Consider the following 22,382-nt stretch of genomic DNA (forward strand, 5'->3'; position numbering starts at 1 on the left):
TCTGACTTTTATGTTTTATTATGACTCTCACTGCATGTGAAACTAGAGGAAAAGGGGTTTTCATGATGGCAGAATTCCTTATTACCGTTTAACTTTCTGTATTTAAAAATCTAACTTTGTCAGTGCTGAAAAACAAAACAAACATTTCCCGTATAACCTAGAGCAACGTTTGGGGACAAATTCTTATTAAGTTAACATATGCCACTTCATCAATTTATCTTCACATGGCTCGAGATCATCGGAAAATCATTTAGAGCTGAGGCTGGGTGATGTACAATCTTGTTTCCTGAGAGACGCAAGTATCCAGCTCAACTTTTTAACGTGTTACATTTTAATGGAAATGGAGACATAACAAAGCAATGTTCACAACGAAACATTTCACCTGAAGCTGGAGGTTACCTTTGCAACCAAGAGTGTTATCATTTCTTTAACAGTTTCTTCAATTAGTTCGTCTATTTTTGAATGGTATTGATGCTAAGAACACAGAAAGACAAATATTAGCATGTTTGGGAGGTGATGGCATTGCATCCATCAGTAATTTTTAGACAACATAATTTATAAATAAAACCTGGCCTGCAGACCCTGTTTATTTCCTTAGTCCCAGAAATATCTGTAGGATGCTGACTCCAGTTCGTTGATGGAGAGAGATCCGAAGCTCTTAAAAATATTACCAAGTTCATTGTTCCTCACTTAAGGCTTTCAATGCCGCTAATGTGTGTAGACACATAAACACTTTTACGAATAGCACACATGAATGGCTTAATGACCCAGCAGTGTGTTTATTTGGATCTTACAAAGCACAAGATACTGTAATAATTAAATACAGGAGATTAAAAATTATCTTCGGAAAACTGCTGGGGGTTGTGGCTTAGGTAGTAGATTCCCTTTCCAAAGGGAATTCAATGAAGACACTGTGACTCATTTTGCAAAAACTGTTCTGACACCCTCAGGTTTGGGTTGATGCCTCAGAGCTCCCCAATTTTTATCTCCAAGTCTTGATTCAGTGTCAAGGCAGTGTCTCTTTCTGAACCTTTGAGGCAAGACACTCATTTTCTCCATTCATGGATAAGCAGACCCAGTATTAGAGCCTACACTGAGACCACTGCTAAGTTTTTAAATTTCTCTAACTGTGCCTGTCAATTACATTTAAATAGTAATGTGAAAACAAACCCCCACACAAATAAAAATCTGCTGTAAATGCCAGGGAAAAAGGAAAAGTGATTTCAACACAAAATATTATATGCCAGCTCCTTGACATTTATTAGATCATTTTAGTATCCTTTTGAATTATCCCATATTTCCTTAATGAAAAATAACAATGCAAAACATTGTTATTTGAAAAGGAAAATGCACTTACCCACATTTTAGCAAACTTTCAGAAGGATGGTTAATTAGGAACAGAAAAAAAGGAACAGTGCAAATAAAAATTAGGACAAAAGGACACATGAGAAAATAAAAATTAAATAAAATATTCAAAAGTCTATGTAAACATATGAAAATAAGCCATAGTAATGTGGTTTAATATTCTGACAATTGGCAATCAGAATTATTGAGAGTGAACAAAGGGATGTGAAGTAGGTAAATCCATTTAGAATCATAGGCAAGGTTGGTTTGTAATTGGAAGACCTGGATAAAGTCCCAGTGCAAAGTTGGGAAGTCATGTTACCTATGAAAATTTAACTCAGTTTCCTTATCTGTAAAAAACAAACAAAAGAGATAGTAACACTATCATCCTTGACCATTGAGAAGGGAGAAACCAGTAACTCTGATTTTGGAACGGGAATAAAGCCAACCCCGTATGAAGATTGTTTAGCAGGTCTATGCTAGTATTATTATTTCAAAAATCCACCGCCCAAGTCCTTTCCTCCTTTCAGACTCAGAAGACTCTGTTGTGAAGATCAAATTAGAGTCTAGATGTGAAAATATTTTGTCAACTGTGATTGTGATTCAAATATTGTTAGTAGTTCAAGTTCTCCAAGTAGAAGATAAGGACAGAGAGAGACAGTCTTATTACTTAGTTATCTCCTCCAGTTTCATTTTAGTTGATTAGAAGAAAAACACTAGAGCAAATGGCTTGTATGTTGTAGTCCCAATAAATCAGAACCCATGTCGACTACACTGCTAGATTTAAAAAGGAATTTACTCCTAAGTGGCATAAACCTGAAGCTAAATGCAAAAAAAAAAAAAAAAAAAAAAAAAATTATCTGCAGAATTCTTTGCTAGAAACACAAAGAAAGATGTCAGAGCAAAAGAATTCAGGAAAATTGACAGGGCTCCAAATTCATTTTTAGGTCTTAAGATAAGATCCAGAATCACATGCTTACTTTTCTTCCTCATGTGACTGCCTAACTCATCTAGGTTTTCTTTGCATTGCTATAAATGACTCACATTTATTAATTATGGGAGTAAACTAAATCAGAAAAGCTAGCTGTGTGTAAAACAATACAATATGAAATACAAAATGAGGGGCTTCTACCCCAAGCAAAGAATGTCATTGAGAAACAAAACCCTCTCTTGAAAAACTGGGCTGAAGTAGCAAATAAAGGTAAGAGTAATTGTTCTCCACACACCAAGAAAGATTTAAGGTCTTACTCTCAGGAGTCAATGATGTCATTCTTTCTCCCAAGAGAAACAAGCTTTCTTTTCAGGAGCTGGGAACCTCAAACCCTTTCATAAGGAGACACAGTGGAGACATCCTGGCTTATGGAAATATGATGGTGTATGGGAACCTCTTCCCATCTTCGATTCTTCCATGCCAAACTTTGCCTTAATTTTTCTCCAGGCAGTCCCACTATCTCTCCCTTTCACTCCATGCAAATATTATAATCTCCATTCCTCTTCTGTTATACTGAGCATTTCTTTTTTTTCTGCTTATAAAACAAAGTGTTTTGATATGATTATTCTGTCTCTCCTTCTAGGGGAAACTTTAGCATGTCAATCTCTGTTGATCTATTTCCTCATTTTTGCAGTGAGGCTAGAATTATAACTTGTATATAGACATTAGATTCACCTAACCAAATAATGCAATAATGCAAGGAAATGTGGTTTAGAAACTGAGAAGTACTATGTGGCAGTATTACTACTACAACTATTACTAATAGATTAACATAGTGATTGCATGTATATATACATTTCTCTAAACTCATCTAAAATCTCTATATTTTATTGTATATAAATTATGCCTCAATTTAAATGAAATATTCTTTGGGGAAGATAGCAGAACAGGGTAATAATTACTCTGCTTATCATGTAGCAAAGAGGTACATATCAAAGCAGCCCCCATTCCTATTCAAGTAATTACAGAATATGTGAATCCCTTTAGCCCGTTTTCCCTGATATATGAGATTCATTGGATTATGGAGCTATAGTGAGTACTATGCCTTTACTCCTTGATCTTTCTTTGGAGTTACATTGTTCTGTGCAGATCTGAAGCTCCATGAAGAGTATATATATATATATATATATGTGTGTGTGTATGTGTGTGTATATATATATATGTATATTTATATATATGTATATATGTGTGTGTATATATATATAAATTTTACATAAATATACATAAATATAACAAATATATAAATGACTGGGGCATCTTTTACATATTACATATACATAAATATAACATATAGATAAATGACTGGGGCATCTTTTAATTGCCAAACATTCCGACTAGACAATTTTGTTATACAATCTCTTGCAGTCTGATTGACTATCCAAATATGGTACAAAGAGGGAGCTTTCCCAGTTTCCCATGTTTTAGTCCTCCCTGCTGGCCTTCTTAGATTATCTTGCCCTGTATTCCTAAATTATATCCTGGGGCCCAAGATGATACAGAGGGAACTACTAATATTTAACGACATAGAAAGCTTGGTCAGTTCACTTTTGCTTCTGATGGGCTGAGCTGCAAATTCACAATTACTGTGTGAAAATCATTCCACTTGACTTCCTGTGCTACATGTTTTGCCTTGTCATAGAACAGATTGTGTGTATGTTGTCTTTCTGTTAAGACCATCTGACCTTGGAAAGAAGATGAAAACACACTAGACCAAGTGAGAAACTATTTAATACACAATTTCCCTTCTATTGGTACTTCACAAATTTTAATGAAAAAAATATTTAAGATGGAAAACTATGCTTAACAAATGTTTCAGCAGCTGCCTTTAGACATGATATTACCCAGTGATGAAATCCAGGATGTGATCTTAAAATTGGAGATTTCATCACCTGGCCAATATCTAAAGCAGGTTGAGGGAGTTGGGATCCAGGTGGAGGCTCGTATTAGTTGCTAGATCTATAATATGGGCTTCATATCCCATACTCAGAAATGCAAACTACATAAAAACATTGGACTTTCATCTATTCTTATCCCAGTTCCAGGATGTTTCCAGATATTCTTGTTAAATCTCATTTTAGCAACTCAGCTTTACTTTGGAGATGAATATTCCCATTCTACAAAGTGAGAAAAATCAAGGAGGAAACATTTCCATATGACTTTCCATTGAAGTTCTAATTAAGGTCACAGCCACTGTGCTAGGCCACTTAGAAGAAGTACATATTTACAGACAATTAAGTCAAGCTAGCTTTATTCTCACCTGTTCTCAGCCACTTGGCATTCAAAGAAGAGGCCTCATTTCCCACAGCTGGTCATTTAAATGTCTCTGATTCAATTATACTAAGGAAAACTTTCATAATAGATCTCTCTAGGATGACTTGGGAAAAAAACCAACAGCCTTACAGTAAGAATCATAGACTAGGATGCATTACTGGATGGGCCCTTAATGAAGATATTCAGTATAGATATATGTGTGTGTTTGTGTGTGTGTGTGTGTGTTTGTGTGTGTGCGTGCGCGTGCACCCATGCTATTTTGGGAAAAATAAATGTTTACAAGCTTCAGTTATTTGTTTTCATTTAAAAAATTATGTTGAGTCAGTATTGGGAGAATATGGGTAGTCTTTTCTACTTTGTCAAATAGAACAATGTCTAGAAAGAAATAGACACTGCTGTTTCATGTCAAAAATGTTACTGCAGTCCAAGACAATGTTTTGATTTTATATACAGAATTAGGGGACTTTAATACCCAATTTTAACAAACCACATATTTCCCAAAGGTTGTGTGTTGTACGCTATATCCTTTATTCAGAAAATGATGACACACTGTCTGGTAGCTAAGGTATGGCATCCGTAGGATGTCATGATTAAACCAAAAGGCAACTTATTCTATAAAACCAGACTCCCGGGCCGGGCGCAGTGGCTCAAGCCTGTAATCCCAGCACTTTGGGAGGCCGAGGCAGGTGGATCACGAGGTCAAGAGATCGAGACCATCCTGGTCAACATGGTGAAACCCCGTCTGTACCAAAAATACAAAAAATTAGCTGGGCATGGTGGTGCGTGCCTGTAATCCCAGCTACTCAGGAGGCTGAGGGAGGAGAATTGCCTGAACCCAGGAGGTGGAGGTTGCAGTGAGCCAAGATCGCGCCATTGCACTCCAGTCTGGGTAATAAGAGCGAAACTCCATCTCAAAAACAAAACAAAACAAAACAAAACAAAAAAAACCCCAGACTCCCAGATCGAGCTAAGGTTTTTCTACTTCAGCCCAGAAGCGATCAAAGACAAAAGAAGGGTCCACCACTGTGATAAAAGTCAACTTGTTCTTTCTCATCATCTGTCTCCAACTGGGATCTATGGTTTGGTCGAGGAGGTCTCCAGGTCCTCTGAAATTGCAGAGTAAAAATGTGTGAAAGTATTTTTTCCCCGAGAAATGGCTCCATAACTTTTTAAAAGTCTTGGTGAAGTTTGTGACAGTAACTCCCCTACTTCCACTACTCTCTCTAAACCCCCAGCTAAAAAAGAAAAAAGCTCAGATTAAAGTGACTTGGCTTGTTTGGAAGACTTGTTTAGCCATCTGACTAGGTATGTGGGAGCTTTTGAAACACACGGCTATTATTGAATCAAACTGGAGAGGGACTGCAAAAGCTGCTGAGGAAAAAGCAAGACCAGTCTTGTATCAACCCTTCCCCCCAACTAGCCTAGCACCATCCTTAGAAAACTCAAAATTTGCATCTCAAGAAGATTTAAGGGGAAACAGATCAATTGGACTTTATTAAATTAAAAAGAAGCCTGTTAAGTTTTAAAGAAGCCTGTTGTGTTTCATTGAGAAGATGAAAAAGAAAACCCACAGAATGGGAGAAAAAAGTTGCAAGTTCCTCAAAAAGCTAAACACAGAGTTAACATATGACCCCACAACTCAAATTCTAGGTATGTACCCAAGAGAGTTGAAAACACAGGTCCACATGAAAACTTGTAGATGAATGTTTATAGCAGCATTAATCATAAAAGAAACAACTCAAATGTCTATCAACTGATGAATGGATAAACCAAATGTGGTATGTCCATACAATGGAGTATATGACCCAGCCATAAAAAGGAATGACCAATACATGCTACAGCATGGATGAACCCTGAAAACACTATGCTGAGTGAAAGCAGCCAGACACAAAAGGCCACATATTGTATGATTTTATTTATATGAAATGTTCAGAATAGGCAAATCCTTAGAGACAGAAAGTAGACTGGTGATTACCTAGGGCGGTGGAGAAGAGAGGAGAGTGAGAATGGGTAATCAGTTTCTTTTTCAGGTGATAAAAATGTCCTAAAATTGACTGTGGTGATGGCTGCATAACTTTATGAATACACTAAAACTATTAAATTGTACATGTTAAGAGGGTAAATTTTATGGGTATTTGAATTATATTTCAATTAAAAAAATAGTAGCTCCAAGAGGAGAAAAATTAAGGAGGGATAGGATTCTGGAAAATATGAACTCAAAGGTATCTCAATGAATTTATGAGATCACCAAAAACAGGGCTTTTAAAGTGGGTTCTATGAAGGCTAAGGGATTGTTTAAATCTCCCAGAGCAGCTCAGGTGGGTGGTGGGCAGTGAAGAGATGCAGAACAGAGGGCAACCTGGCGGCTTGGACTCTAGGCCCCTCTTCCCCTCTCCATCCAGAGCAGCTGTATTTATATTTGTGTAATATGCTGGCCTTCTTAGTTTGGTTTGAAAAACAGATTCTGCCACTAAAAACAGCCTGAATAAAACCAGAAGAGTGCTATCATTTTACAGATGAGGAAACTGGGGCCCAAACAGGCTAAAGCTCTCAGCTCAGCCAGGGGAAGAATCCAGGTTTCCGAACACTGAACCCAGGTCTTCCCCAAGGGGGCTCTCCTTCCTACTTGAGCCCTTCCCTTGAAGTCAGGTTTACATACTGAGTATCCAGATCAGTGGTTCTCAAAATGCGGTCTCCGGAGCAGCCAGCAGCATCAATATCACAAGGGGACTTGCCAGAAATGCCAATCCTTGGACCACACCCAGACCTATCTGAAACTCTTAGGTGAGACTCAACGATCCAGGTATTCAGATGCTCTCTGGATGAGTTTAATATACACTGAAATTTGAGAACCAATGCTCCAGATCATGCACATAAACACACGATGCTGGGACAGAGAACCAAAGGCCCCTTGCATTTGACTCCAGTGCCTAGAATGTAACCCCCAGGGAAAGATCCTTAACAAGAAAATCAGTAGGGAACAGAAGTTAACCAGGGTGGGGGTGGGGGCTGAGGAAGCTGACTTGTAGGGGAAACAAGGTTGAAGATGATCTTGCCAGGAAGAGAATACCACCAACCCACATTTAAAAATGGAAGGTGCCGAAAGAGAAAATAAATAACGAATAAGGAGCAAATATAATTTAGTAAAAATTCTGAACATGTAAGGCTGGTATCGAAAGATCTGATTTAGGAGCAATTTATGCCAATTGGCAACAACATAGAGTTGCCAGAAATGCTTCTGAATTAATTCTAAATTGGTATATGAATATCTAGCTGGCTTAAGGCCATCAGAGAAAAATGATCATGATAGTCTTTAATCAAGCCCAAGTTGCTGTTTCCTTCTTCTTTACATTTTAAATACTGCTTTGGAATTGCAAACTTAGCAAGGGACTAAACTTTTGGTCAGGGAAGATTCACGATCAATTCAGTCTAAGAAACACTGAAAATCTGCAGTTTTTTTTTTTTTAAATTCGAAACCTGCTGGCTGGGGATTGGGTAGCAGGGTGATCTAACATTGTACATCCTGGAAGTTGCTTAATGCAAGGAAGGGCTCTCTTGCTGTCCAGATGTTCAGAGTGATAAAAAGCACTTCAAATGTGAAAATGACTTGCACTCTGGCAAATACAGATCTGTTGGAGACACCAGCCTAATAAATAAGGTCGTCAAACTTCATTTAGCTTAGAGGAACTTTACGGCCACCCCAACTCCAGCCAAGAATCACTTCCAAGTGACTGACATTCTTATCAGCACATGCCTTAGAAATCTACTTGACAAACAGATACTGAACACTTATCCATGGCTTAATCCACAAATGTTAGAGTATTTTTCTGAAACGAGCAGACTTGGGTAGATGGAAGGAATTTGTGAAGTTTTCTTTTACATGATCAATGAGGAGGGGAAAAAAATCTGTATTTTTTTTCTTTACCTCTTGGCCCATTTCCATGCTGCAAAGTTTTGTTGATTGAGCTTTGGCATCAACCATAACATTAAACATGGTGCATATTGACTGTGGGACTCGAAAATCTGTTGATCGACTGGTTTTTTGCAGCTTAACTTCAAATGCAATCCTGGTTCTATTAAAACAAAGTAGGAAAAGACCAATTCAGCGTTCAGATGGCAGCAGGTGGAGGAGATATTTTCTGAGAGGTCAGTGAAAAAGAAAATTGAAGGCTGTAATCAGTTTCAGTCGACAATGACTTCACATGTGTTCCCTTTGAAATGACTTTCCCAACTAAGGAAGGCCTATTCACGGAGACAGCCATGCACACCCTTCCTTTCTCGGCAGTACACGGAACACCTGTAGCTTGGCGTATTTCTGTCTATAGTTTACATGCTACAGAGAACCTTAATTGCAGGAGAATGAATGAATTCACAAAAACCCAATGATAGCAGTATAGCATATGCAAGTTCTCTCACACTGACAACTGCCTACCTTGAATTAATAAAACAAACAAAAAACTTCATTAATAAAACAAACCAAAAAAACCAAAGCAGTTTCTAATCTTCAAAACCTCGTGGTGGGGAAAAAAAAAATCTTAAACGACATTTATTGTTGTGAGTTTTTTTCCCCTTTCTGGTTTTGAAAGAGAAAAAAATTTAAAATCCAGCAAGTTTATTACATTGCTTTAAAGACTAAAAGATTTTCTTTGCGTGTTAAAGGACATAAAAAGGAAATACATCAAGCTGTTAAAGACGGCTACCTTTGAGGAGGGGAGTGAAATTAGGAGGTGTGGTACTGGGGGACTTGTACTATGTTTTGTTTTTAATGTCAATGTATTATTTTGCAATAAAATATACTATTTGTATGATTTCAAATGTCATAATATACAACTATTTTGTATGTGTGCTTAATATGCATAATATAAAATTCAAGAATTGTGTAATGGTGAAATCTGAATGTAACAATTCTGACGTTGGTCAAATTATGATCTCAGCAATGTGCTAACAACTCATAGGAAAAGCCTAGCCTGACATCGCTGGCTGCTAATAACAGGTGTGAGATCTTATCCTTGACATTAGCATTGTAAAAGTGGCCTAGTTATATTTTAAAAGGTTTCAGGGAAGTGGGTGATATCATCAGATGTCTTTAAAGAAAAGCACCTGCTTAGTAAGTGGCTTTATTAAAGCCCCATTTGTCTGATGCATCTTTTTGGCATTGTTCACTGTCAAGTTCTGGAGATCATGCAGCCACCAGGAAAGCGTTGCTTTAAGAGGAATTTGTAGCAGTTTTCTAACAGTGCATAGGAGGACCACACAGCTAGTTAGCTCAGGAAAGGATGCCAGCTTGCTAACACACCCTGAGTGCATGCAGGGAAGCCAAGTATAATTTCTAAGGTTGGGAGCCCAGTTCTTAAGAAAAAAAAAAAAAAAAACTAAACTAAAAAACCCAAACCCTTAAAACACCCCTATATATTATATGATCATGTTAAAGATAAGTGTATCTTGGCTTCTGAAGACTCAGTGCACTGAAGTAGCTTTCTAATCATGATGATCATTTTAAGCTACGCTGAAAATACATCATTTGCCGGTTTTGTGAAAAGGAGGCCTGATGGGGACTGAGTTGGACAGGTCTTCTGTGCTGATCTCTGAGGCTTGTGTGCCAGTTCCGGCCCAATTTGAGAAATGGAAATGCGAAATTGCTCCCTTCCAATGAAGTAATCGTCTTCAGTTTTCACAGGAGAACTGTTCATAGCCCTTGGAGTGCAGGGCTGTGAAAAGAGGAAGCTGAATGCAAAATTAATATGACTGAGAGGGCTCTATAGAACCAAAAAGCCAGAAAAGGAGAGGTCATTTAACTCAGCTTACTCCTTGAGGTCAAAAGACAGCATGGCTTGTTTTATGTTCAGCACAAGTAACCTGATACAGACTAGACTAGAGGCTCTGTAAATGTCGGTCGAATTAATGAACTAAATTTCTTGAGCACTGAAACATGAGGTATACCTTGACTTTTTGGCATTGCATATTTATATCTATAAAACAATGTCCTTACTATGTTGGCCTAGAACATAGTAAGGCTCATCTAATATAGATTCTAAGTATTAAAACATCCAATAACTCCTCCCTGCTCTGTCCTCTGAATCTGTAGGTCTGGGGATATTTCCACCCATTTTTGCTCTTGTCTGCCTTTGGGCTGATGTATGGGCTTTAATTTTAAAAGGGGCATCAGGAAATTTAAGTGTCCAGGCAGCCATACATGTGCAGTGGAGCAACTTCTGTCAATAAAAGGTTGCTTAACAGCTACTATGTGCCAAGCATGATGCTGAGACCTGGGGAGGGTAAGGAGCTGCAAATGAATAAGATCTACTCCCTGCCTCTGTGCAGCTCACCCTCTTTAGGTGTCTGAACCATGAAGACATGATTACAGCATGGTAAGGGATATGAGTCCCTATCTGCCTGTGACATCCTCATATCTTTCCATTTTTTCTGAGCATCTTCCCATTTCTTACTCCCTACCCAGAAGACTGGCTTCTCAGTGAAGGACACATGCCTTTCTGTACAATTACGTGCACAGATTAGAAACTGGTAAGCCTTCACTGTAATGCATGTCACCCCTAGGACAGATCATGCAAAAAGTTTTTTAATGAAATGGTTTGGCCATCAGAAAAGCACTGCTTTTCCTAAAATTGGTATAGGCTCTCTAGGAGATCATGGAATTCAAGACCCTAGGGAAATATTTTGATCTTGAGTTTGAGAAGTATGCCTGCCTTCAGTTCTAAGAGTGAGAATAAAAGAGCAATACTAAAAAATCGGGATCACTACAACTTTAAGCTTCTGGAAGTGGCCTCAAACACCTGTCCAGATTCTCCATATTGCATAGTTCCTTTCTTAATTCCTACCGAGATGCTGTTCACCTACCTGGGATTGCATTGTCCTTTTGCTTTTTTGATTTCCAGTTCTGATGATATTACTTCACCTTTCCTCTTCCAAGATATGGAATAAAAAGAGAACTTCTAGGCAGACCCAGCCCCCATCACCCACAACTGATCCATCAACCAAGCTACACAACATCTGGAGATTTGGCGTAGCCTCTGCTGCTTGTGATCTATTTTTCTTTTTGAATTAGGAAAAATAATGGAACAGTTATGAACTAGAAAAGAACTTGGATGTGTATCCGGGGGTAGACAGGGTGATGATGATGATGTCACACCAGTGGAATTTTATTTCTGTATTTGATATAGAGACACTCCATGAGGAAAGGGATGCAGTCTCTCATTCTTCATTGTATGCCAACAACTTAGCCCTGTGCGTGGCACATGGGAGGAGCTCAAATAATGTCTGCTGAGTGGATGAATATTGTCCTCATTTTCTTTTCCTCACTTTCTCAGAACAGTCTGCCTGGGAACTTCAAGAGCAGCATTCCTACCCTAGTCCTAAAAGCCACAGTAACACACAGGGAATCTGTGTGCGGGTAAAATGTATGTTCAATGTCTCATGCCCCCTGTTGGAATCCAGCTAGATTTTCAACAAGACAACTACAAAGTTGGCCCATATATATGCTCAACTTTTATATATGGAGTGAATGACGATGCTGAGACCCCATCCACGTTGTTAGAAAACCGTTAGATTCATGTTACCTATACTAGATAAGCTGGCTCTAGAATTGCATATTCTTTTTTTCCCTTCCAATTGTCCACTCATGCACACATTCATACATTTAACAAATACTTACAGGGAAGTATTTTGTGCCAGACACTGCTAGGTATCAGGGATACAAATAAGAATGGACAGGGATCTTTTCCTCTTAAAGCCAACAACCATGAAAAATATCGGCAGCCAGATTATTTTGGGTTTGGGACAGATAGAGGGCAGATGAATGAAAGTTAGACATTGACAGCCACTACTCCAGCTGACTTTGATAAGCAATCACCATCTCCAATTAGTTTCAAAATATAGCCAATTGAAAGAACAGACATCTACCCTTCCCTGAGCCCGTGTATGGTGGGGAAGGTGTGCAGAACCTGTCCAGCCACCTATGCTTACCTTTTGACACAAGATTCGATCATGTCACTTGCCATCAACTTCAGCCGTTGTTCCAGGTGCTTTCCAAACTCTTCCTCAGGCCAGTGCAAGTCCCGAATGAAGGTCTGAAGCGCGTCAAGTTTCCAGAACAGATCTTCCGAGGTGCCTGACCCATTACTGGCAGGATAAAAATCAGAAAATGACAGTCACCCACTGGCCGCAGGCTCTGCAAAAACTAACACAGAGACAACTGGGGGCTAGAAGGCAAACAGCAGCTTCAACATACAAAACAACATGTGTTGGCGGTGGAGGCGGGGGCTAGTCTCCACCGGCAGATTTTGAGTTTTACCATACATGACTTAGTACACTTTGCTCAGCCAATTACCCCAGACCAGTGAGAAGTCTGGGGAAGGTGTTGCCCCATAACAACCAGGAGAATGGTGTATGGTAAAAATCAGCCTTCTTGGTAATAACCACATTAACACATGTGATGATTCAGATGAAGGCCACGAACCAGGGAGAGAGAGAAGTCTCAACGGATAATAACTACATGGCAACATGCAGTTATTAAAATTCAGGGTTTCATGCATTTCCCCAGCTCCCCTCCAGAGTGGAGGCCTCTTGAAGATTGCACAAGACTTTTCGTTTTAAAAGGACAGTGCTAACAAAGTGGTGAGCGAGGACCTGCTTTCTCTCTTGAAGAGCTGGAAAGAAATTAGGGTGACTCAGGTCAAGAGGGATATACCTGGATACCTTGAATCCAAAATTCTAGTTCAGTTTGGTTACTGTTCCAATTTTCATAGACTAGCCTATTGCATAGGCAGGGTCCTCACCAGGATGAGGTGAGTCAGGGCAGGGGAACTTAGTGGACAAGTGATATTGTCAATGCTTTAGGGCTCAAAACCTGAGCTCTTTTACCATTGCACCATCTTACCCAGTCCTGTGTGCAGATGGGGAAATTGGTCTTGATGCCTTTCCGTACGATGACGTCTAAGAAACTTTTACCTGGGGCATCTACAAAAAGCCTGTGTATGAGAAATGCTCCATCTCTCACCCTCTTGCCCTTCTCTGGCTGTCTCTCTTGTAACAATCCTATTTGGAGCTCTGAGGGGTGTCCTTCCCCCCACCCACCTCCTCGCATACCACTAATGCTAACACAGTAATTTATAAAATGTCCAACACACCATGCATTACCACTTGTTCTGACATCGTCTATAGAAACAGATGAGAGTGGGTGTTTCTATTGTGACAGATGCCAGCTGCATTGAATTAATGCTTCAGAGAGAAATATAGCTAGTGCATAAATGCATACACAGCTACTGCAGGGCGGGGAGGGGGCACACGCCCAAACATGCTGAGAGGGGGCCTACGGCCTGGACCAACAAGGTAATGTTTTCAAGGACGGACCAGCCTGAGGTCAGTACGTAGATGTATCTGACACGAAGGAGCAGGTAACATAGAAACACACCTTTAAAATGAAAGGTGGCAAAGGAAGAAACTGGAATTATGAAAAGATATAGAATCAGGCATTTCCTGGTGGGTGATTGAGAATCCACGCCTTCTTTTCAGATACTGCCATGAGCATTGTTCAGAAGTGGGGGAATGCGTTGTTTCTGTGTGAACATTCAGCCTTTCCCCTACCCCAACCTATGCTTGGGAAAAAGAAACCCCAACTTTGTCTAGTCTAAGCCCCGTTTTGGAACTGCATGGTTGTATGTTTTAAATCATTAAGTACATATGAATGCAATAATTGGTATTTATTACAACAACATTTTGACACCCATCTGGTTTCAGAGTTTCAAAAAATTCTTGTAGGGTTTTTTTTTTCTTTGAAGAGCTTATTATTAAGTTTTGACATGAGGAAAAGAATATTTTCTTTTTATTTTTAAGATAAACTGTTAATGTTAAGGCAATAGCACCAAGATTATTTTGATTGCTGAGCAGTTACCAAAATGTGTTCCCACTCATGCCTTAATTAATTGAACGGAGACCATTATCTGCTTTATTACAATGTCTTGATTCATATCTTTTCAAAAACAGTGTCACAGAGCATGCACAGAGGAAGATAAGAGAAGCTATCTGATATTTAAAAATTTTTCACAGATACTACCTAATCTAATTTTTTAATATAGTCATCTTAGCATGAATATGATTTGTGTTCTTTTTTAGAATTTTTTTTCAGATATAAATTTTTGGAGGTTTTAATTTGCCTTTAAAAGAGAATCAGACACATTTACCATATGATTTCATTGTGAAGTTGTGAGCAATTAATAGGTTGTAAAAATATTAGGCAGCTTTGGAGGAGCCAGTTAGAGCAGTCATTTTAATGGTGTGCCCTCCACCTGGATTACTGCAAAAATAAAAATGCTGAGGGCCATCTTGATGAATATGATTTTGAGATTTCAAAACATCACTGCCAGTTTCAGACCATTTTTTATTCCTTTGATAATAACACTTCCCTTTGAAAATGTGCCAATTTATTCTTTAAAAAAAAGCTTATCTAGCCTATAATTAGCTGTGGTCTAAGAAAAGGATCAAAGAAGGGCATAGAATCACTAACCCTTATTTCACTTATTAAATCATGTACGTGGTTCTAATTTCTCTGAGGTAGAATTTAGGGGTGCTCGATCTTCTTGCTAACAAAACAAGAGAGAAGATTCATTTTCTAAGCTAGAAGAAATGGCTTATCACCCCTCACTCGCCCAAACTGCTGGCTTTCAAGAAGTGGCCCACGCAATGCTGACATTCATGTGGATGAGTATAAAGCATAGCCCTATATTGAGATGACATGGCTCCCCAAAATGTATTTATTAGTTGTTTGAATCTTGTGTTTCAAGATTCAGTGAACTTCTCATTACCTAGATCTCGAAGCACCATATTGTATTGTGACCTTGGAAAGTACATAATATATTTTTTTACATAACATTTATATGACTAAGGCTTGATCCATTCAGAAATTTTCATTTCGCCCTGAACATACTGTTACTATATCCTGCCATTTGCTGACACCAGAAATATGCTTTATGGTTTAAACATTCTCTAGGAATTTTTTATTTTTATTTAAAAAGAAAATACCCCAGATTCTAGGTAGGTGTGCTTTCCTCTCAGATTTGGATCAGGCCAGAGATGACTGGCCAGCCCATTAAAGAGGTTTCCTCAACTATTTTTGGATGTCTAGCTCCTAAAGTCATGTCACCTGCCAAAAAGGGTAGAATCCTTTTGCAAAAGAATTCAGGAAGTGAAACATAGTCCTCCAGCATTCAGTGGGCGTAAGACAAATTGTTAGTGCTGTATATATAGCAAACATCTTACAAACACGATGCATGCCAGAAATAAACAATATTGTCTCTGTATGATCAGCAAAATATGTCTAATTATCCATCTCCATTTCTGTTATATAGGATGTATAGAAATAAACAATACATATCCATGCCAAGATCACTTAAATTTAAATGAGATCTAATGTGAACTGAATACACACTCCGCATCATATATAGCAGCCATCCATGACGGTGCCGAAAAAGTAGGCATTTGTGGGATGCCTAGAGGGATGTTAACTGGTAGATTTGGTACTTTGGGAAGGTTCACATTGGGTAGGTTCACATTGGGTAGGTTACTGGTTAAACTCCTGTGGAAGAAACAGACAGAAAGAAAAAATACCATCACAGTGACAATGCAGATGTAGCAGAGGCACATGACAATTGTAAATAAATTGACAAAATCCACAGCAAGACAATAGCAAACACTCAAGCGACACACTTGAGAAAGCAGCTTACAGATGGGAAGCCGTGGTGTGGCTCTGTATCCAGAGAAATGACAAAAGTTCATGGAAAAAAATTAACCACACAGTGACTTAAAAGTGTGGACACTTGCAGAGCATCCATACACAATGATCACATGCCTTTGGAAGGGGCCTTTGGTTTCCTTATCCATTGCCATAAGCATCTAGAACTTTTCTCATGCTAAGAGCTTGAAGTTCCTAGAATTCTTGGTATATCTGGGGCTGGGGTTGCTGTGAAGTCACTGGGATTGATAGAAATGGCGGAGTGCTTCAATTTTCTTATTTTTGAAACAAATTATTGTTGATGGAGGCATATTTCTCAATCAGATGTTAGGTACAAAATAGAGTAGGAAGTTCACCCACTTGGAGGCACACATAATGGTGATGTACAGAAACCAGATTCTTTCAAACTGCTACTTCTAAAGACAGGTATATGGGCGATGAGGTGTCAGTTGATGATGGTAAAATTAAGAAATTGTATCAAGAAGAAGGATCAGACTCGAATGGTTTTATAGAACATTCGAAGAAAATAGAAACTTTCCCAAACTAAGTTCAATACAAATGCAGAAATGTTTACACACAGAAATAGACACCAAGGAAATGAAAATATCCCAAGTTCAGCTCTTGTATTAGATTCTGACCAAAAGTGGATTTAAAATGTGGCTTCGTAGCATAATAGTAACCCTTGGAAGTGGGATAGAGACTAGGAGAAAGCATGACAGGGGCTTCTGAGGAGGTTCTACTTCTTGATCTGTGTGATGGCTTACATGGGGTGTGTGTTCGATTTGTGAAAATTAATCAAGCTGTGTATTTTTTGCAAAAAGTTAAAATAAGTTAAAAGTGACTAAAAAGTTAAAAATGTTACCTCGTCCCAACCTTTTGTTTTTGTGCAAAGATGGATCTACTGATGTGAAGGAAGAGAGATGGATGGTTTTATAAGTAGAGAGAGAAAATAAAACAAAACAAAACCCGCAACTTGAATCAACTGTATTTCTTTGGAAGGACTGTGTCATACACGGCCCCACAAGCTGGCACCGTGTGTCTCAGTAGTGGCATTTTAAGGGTGTTCCATCCAGCCAAAGTCACTGGCACGGTAGAGCCCAGCCTAACTCTGCATCTGAGAGGAGCCTTCCTGTTTAAGTGAAGTTGACAGCACTTTGGCAAAAGACTTGAGGTTCTCTTTTTGGATCTTGCAGGAGAAGAGCAAGTTTTGCCAAAGCAGCTCTGCCCTGGGCAAGCTGTGTTTGACTAACAGGACTCCTGCAAGAGCTGGAGCTGCCTCTGGGCTTGCTTGGGTGGGGGAGTGGGGAGGGTGGGGGAGTGGGGGAGTAGGGAGGTAGGAGAAAGGGATAATGGAGGAGGGGGTGGGTACATGTCTCTTGCTAAGTCAGAAATTCTGGACGCTGAAGATCACCTGGACTCCTGTCTCCTTCTGGAAACAGATTATTCTTTCACAAAGGCAATACGGCCCCAGCGCATAGACTGAAAAACCTAGAATGCAAAATTCTCTTCCTTAAGGGAAACAGGTGTCTCACAGATTTCTCCTGTACACCTCACATTTTGGGAAAGCTAATTATATATCTCTACTTGAAAGTAAAGGGTGCTCTTATGCAAATGGTCAAGAAAATATTAACTATATGATTGTTAAATAGAAGGAAAATGGAACTTTTACTTTCATGTGTCTCTGTTTAGCTGGGGAATCTGCCTTTGAATTCAGTCCCTGGTGGCTCTCAGTCTTAAACACTGCCATGTAACAAAACCGTTGGCGATTTCCACTGAGACATGTGTAAGCCTATATAAGCAAATGTGATCATTAAATGATACACACACTGAATAATGATCAAGGAATTAGAAGATCTTAGAGATGGCAGCCTGGAAAGTTAAAATGTCAATTCTGAGCAAATTAAAAGTAGCTAGGAGTGAATAACATACAAATGTATGCAAAAGCAATTTAATTTAAACATATTAGCGGGTGGCAGGTACACAGATTAGAAGCGAGCTTCATTTTACACACAAAAATAAAAAAGTGCTTATATTAATCAAAACATATTGTATTTGAAAAATATGACATTTCAGCTGGACTACTGCACTGGACTCATAGAAACATTTCCTTCATGTGACATTTTATAATGCTCTACTTTTAAAAGGATAAAACATGCTTGACATTTCTGCTCTTAGCAAAATGATGTGGTATATTACTAGGGTTACTAATATTTCATTTGGATATTAATAACATAAATAATCAAGGTAATTCCAAGCATAACATTTTACTAATATACATGTGAAAAGGGGAAATTTTCAAGTAGCACTTAGTTCCAATCAGGCTCCTGGAACTGCTGATGACTATAATGAATTACTACTTTAAAGAGAGCCCTTTTAACAGCTACCTTTAAACAAGTGAGCCATGCCTCTCTGAGAGAATCATAATTAGGTATCTCTGGATAGTACAAGACGTGTGAATTACAATCCTAACAACTTATATACACTCAAAATTTAGATTCTTTCATTCATTTGGGGGACTCTTGAAAAAGAATAGTTTCCATTTAAGTCAAAAGGCCTGTCCCTGGATGGTTTAGAATCATTCTCATCTACTTCCTCTTACATGGATGAATGTCACAGATGTGTGCATGTCTCTTTCTGTCTATGGATGGAAATGAGTGGAGGTGAAGTCATTCCTACTTTTCAGAATTGAATCTAATCAAGACACTGCCTCCATGCAGAAGGGATGGAGTTGTGTTTTTCTCAAAGATTTTGGCTTTAGATTTATGAATGGGCTTGGATTTGAGATACAAAATGCTCCCTACTTTTATGAGTCCATTGTTGAATGCATATATGTAGTACATCTTGTCTTCTCTGGGTGCTCTGAGCACTGAAGTCTCTCTCAGTGTTCGTTCTTAGGTCTAATCCCTACTTTGGGGCAGGGGCACTCTCTAAAATCTTATTTCACAATTTTTTACTCATTACCACCCTGCCCGTCAACTTCCTTCTCCATGAAAAATTAATATCACAGATATATAGAATATCTGTTTATGTATTAGGTGTAGAACTGTGCTTTATACATAAAAAGAGTAAGATGTTTATAAGCACCACCCTCTGGCCCGAGTCAATTTTCACCAACTTAAGGGCTGTGAAGCCCACATTGAGAATATATCACCTACAGAAAAAACATTCCAAACTCCATGGGACTTTAGAACCTCACAAACATCTTTCCAACTTTAGGGCTTGCCTCCATCATAATCCATGCTGGTGAAAACTCAGAATCAGCATGCTCTCCCTCCCTCATATTTCTACCTTTGTACATCTTCTGTCCCAGCATCCCTACCCCTTTTGAAATCTTGCTCTCAAGCTATGCTTTTCATGACCACTTAGTGGAAATTTATTTCCCTCTACTCTAGGTTCTTGCAACTTTTCCTTATGTAAATTGTACATTGGTAAATATTTAAAGTTATTTTTTCTTTTTTGCATGATAATTTTGACATTTCATAGAGTCATTTTTCTTGTGTGTATGTTGCTCGGACCCAACTAGATTGAAATCCTCATTTGGGGAAACATCCCCATAGTTTTCCCATGACATCTTTACAATTTTTAGCCTGCGTGGGTTCTCTAACAAATATGGCAATTAATCAACAAACATTTACTGAGCACCTGTTATGTTCCAGGCCCTGTTGTAGGTGTTAGGAAGGCAGTGATAACCAAATGTGTATATGAGTCTGACTATGGAGAGTGATATTTTCAGGAATGTTAGCACTGGAAAAGCTTTGGTTGTTCAAAGTCCTTATTTGACAAAGTAGGATACTGACCCTCAGGGAGGTGAATTGAGGGAGGATCTCAACTCAGAAAACTTGGTGGCCCAAGGTCACCCAGCAAGTTATTGGCAGAATCATGAGATCTGACAATAAATACGTTACTTGTCTATTTGACACCAGGTCACCTACATATTGCTAAGTTGTCTTTGGTCTGTTGGTTTATTATCAGCAGGATGATTGAAATGTTAATATATTCCACTGTAGTATGGATGAGATATGTATCTCATGGCATTATGTTTTGTATCTTAAATATACACAATGTAACTTACTTTCAAAAAAGATTGATATCTATGACTGTTTGAAAGGTGACATTAAAAATCATTTTTTAATATGCATATCTCAGGCAGAGTGAGAAAGCGCATTTTGAGAAATGAGAAACCTGAATTTTACAGTGTGTATATATTAAGAAGCAGTGTTTAGTTCTACCATTTAGAGCTGATGCAGGGCAAGTGAGCCCCAAAGTAGAGCTCAGCCCATGAGGGTTCTTGGCCTCACTCAGGAAAGAATTCAAGGGTGAGCCGATGGTAAGGTGGAATAAAACTGCTTTATTGAAGTGGTAGTGTTCTAACTCCAGTGGTGTAACAGTGCTGTGACTGCTCCTGCAGAGCAGGGCTTCCCCACAGGCAGTGTGCTTAGAGTAGCAGCTCAGGGCAGTTTTGCAGTCATATTTATATATGTTTTTAATTATATGGAGATTAAGGAGAGGTTTATGTAAGAAATTTCTAGGCAAAAGATAGTAAGTAACATCTGAGTCATTAGGTCACTGACGTGGAAATGAGTAGTAACTCCATGGCAATAGTAAACTGACATGGCACACTGGAGGGCATGTCTTACTGAAAGCTACTTTCGCCCCAACCTTGTTTTAGCTAGTTCTCAATTTGGTCTGGTGTCTGAATCCCACCTCCAGAGTCATGTCCTGGCTCCTATCTCAAAGCAGTCCTAACCTGAAGTGGGCAGCCATGCAGCCAAAGTTTCCCCATGCCTGGAGGTGTTTAAGTAAAGACTTAGAGACCATTCGTCAGGGAAAAGATAGTAGGCAAGGGTGGTAGAGGCACTAGACTTGGTAAGACTTTGAATTAGTTGCTTCTAGTTTTTTTTCATATTGAAGCCCACCATTGCTTATTACTATTGAGCGGACACTGAAGAGCTGGTGGAAATGTTGTCCATTTCTTCTTGGGACCAAAGTCTCATATTCACAGCTGCCAGAAGGATTGTGAGCAACCTGCCCAACTGTGAGTCGTGACCCTGCTACATGTCCTGATGGAAACCCATGAGAGGGCCATGGGCTCCCGATTTTATTGACAACTTGGGCTTGTCTTTGAGAAGCTATCTTCAGCTGTGGTTAGAAGCAATGAGATGACATTTTCTACCAATGTATAGAGATTCTAACCATGTCCGTATCTGGCTTAATGGAAACAGAGATGCAGCCTCCACTTTCTCTTTTTGAAGAGATGGAAGACTGTCATTCTAGGGAAAGGCCGCCATAGGACTCAGCCATTTTACCCTTTCCATCAAATAAGTTCAATTGTTTTATTTTTGCTGTTGTTGTTTTTGTTTTTCTTTATCTTAAATAACTTCAATTGTATCAAGCCTAAATAATGACATCTCTATTTTCTTTTACAGGGCTATATTTTGAAATAAGAAAATCTGAAGAATAAACAACATTTTAAATTCTCTTTTTAGCAAACTCAATACATTGGTAGCATTTTCTTATCCAATTGTTATTTTTCCTCAGCATTATGAATGTTAGTTATTTTGAAGTAAACATTACGATGCATTTCTCATTTTACTTATAACCAGGTGCATATAAAGTCTGAAAAGTAGAAGAACAGTAGTACCTGAGGATAACAATCGTTTGAGAGAAAGGCTGTGTGTGTGTGTGAGTGTGTGTGTGTGTGTATTGGAAGATCATGTGGCAGAAATGGAAAAGACTAAGCCAACTAAATCTGTTTACCTAAGTTAGCTTCTCGTTTGGGGTGAGCTTGATGAGAAGTATTCCAAAAAGATCATTCTTCACTTGGAAAAAAAAATCCAAGAGAAATGAATCTGCTTCTTCATCAACTCTCCAGTAAGTGGTCAGATGGAAGTTCACATTTTGTTTCTATTCACATTGTAGGAAACACGGAGAGACTCACTCCTCCTAACACATAACATGTGCCTAAGCTCCTTTTTACAATTCATTTTATTCCATTCTGCAAAGCTGTCCTGTGACATCCACACTCTGTTTTAA

At 38.7% G+C, this 22,382-nt stretch overlaps 1 protein-coding gene across 26 annotated transcripts in view; it reads right to left on the reverse strand.

Annotated features, from left to right (window-relative positions):
- The window catches only part of CADPS (calcium dependent secretion activator), a 481,539-nt gene that overhangs the window by 69,023 nt on the left and 390,134 nt on the right, over window positions 1-22,382 (reverse strand). For 16 of the 26 annotated variants that reach the window (XM_078351389.1, XM_054245837.2, XM_035276020.3 and 13 more), the window contains 4 exons: window positions 16,047-16,193; window positions 12,587-12,742; window positions 8,532-8,679; window positions 400-474 (listed from right to left, as the gene is read on the reverse strand). In XM_078351389.1, the coding sequence (XP_078207515.1) occupies window positions 400-474; window positions 8,532-8,679; window positions 12,587-12,742; window positions 16,047-16,193 (526 nt within the window). Of the gene's footprint in view, window positions 1-399; window positions 475-1,207; window positions 1,373-8,531; window positions 8,680-12,586; window positions 12,743-16,046; window positions 16,194-22,382 lie in introns of those variants that run through there. The other 10 variants (XM_035276026.3, XM_078351390.1, XM_008981956.5 and 7 more) reach the window with 2 other exon arrangements.

Source organism: Callithrix jacchus, chromosome 15, assembly GCF_049354715.1.
Source record: "Callithrix jacchus isolate 240 chromosome 15, calJac240_pri, whole genome shotgun sequence".
Lineage (NCBI taxonomy): Eukaryota > Metazoa > Chordata > Mammalia > Primates > Cebidae > Callithrix > Callithrix jacchus.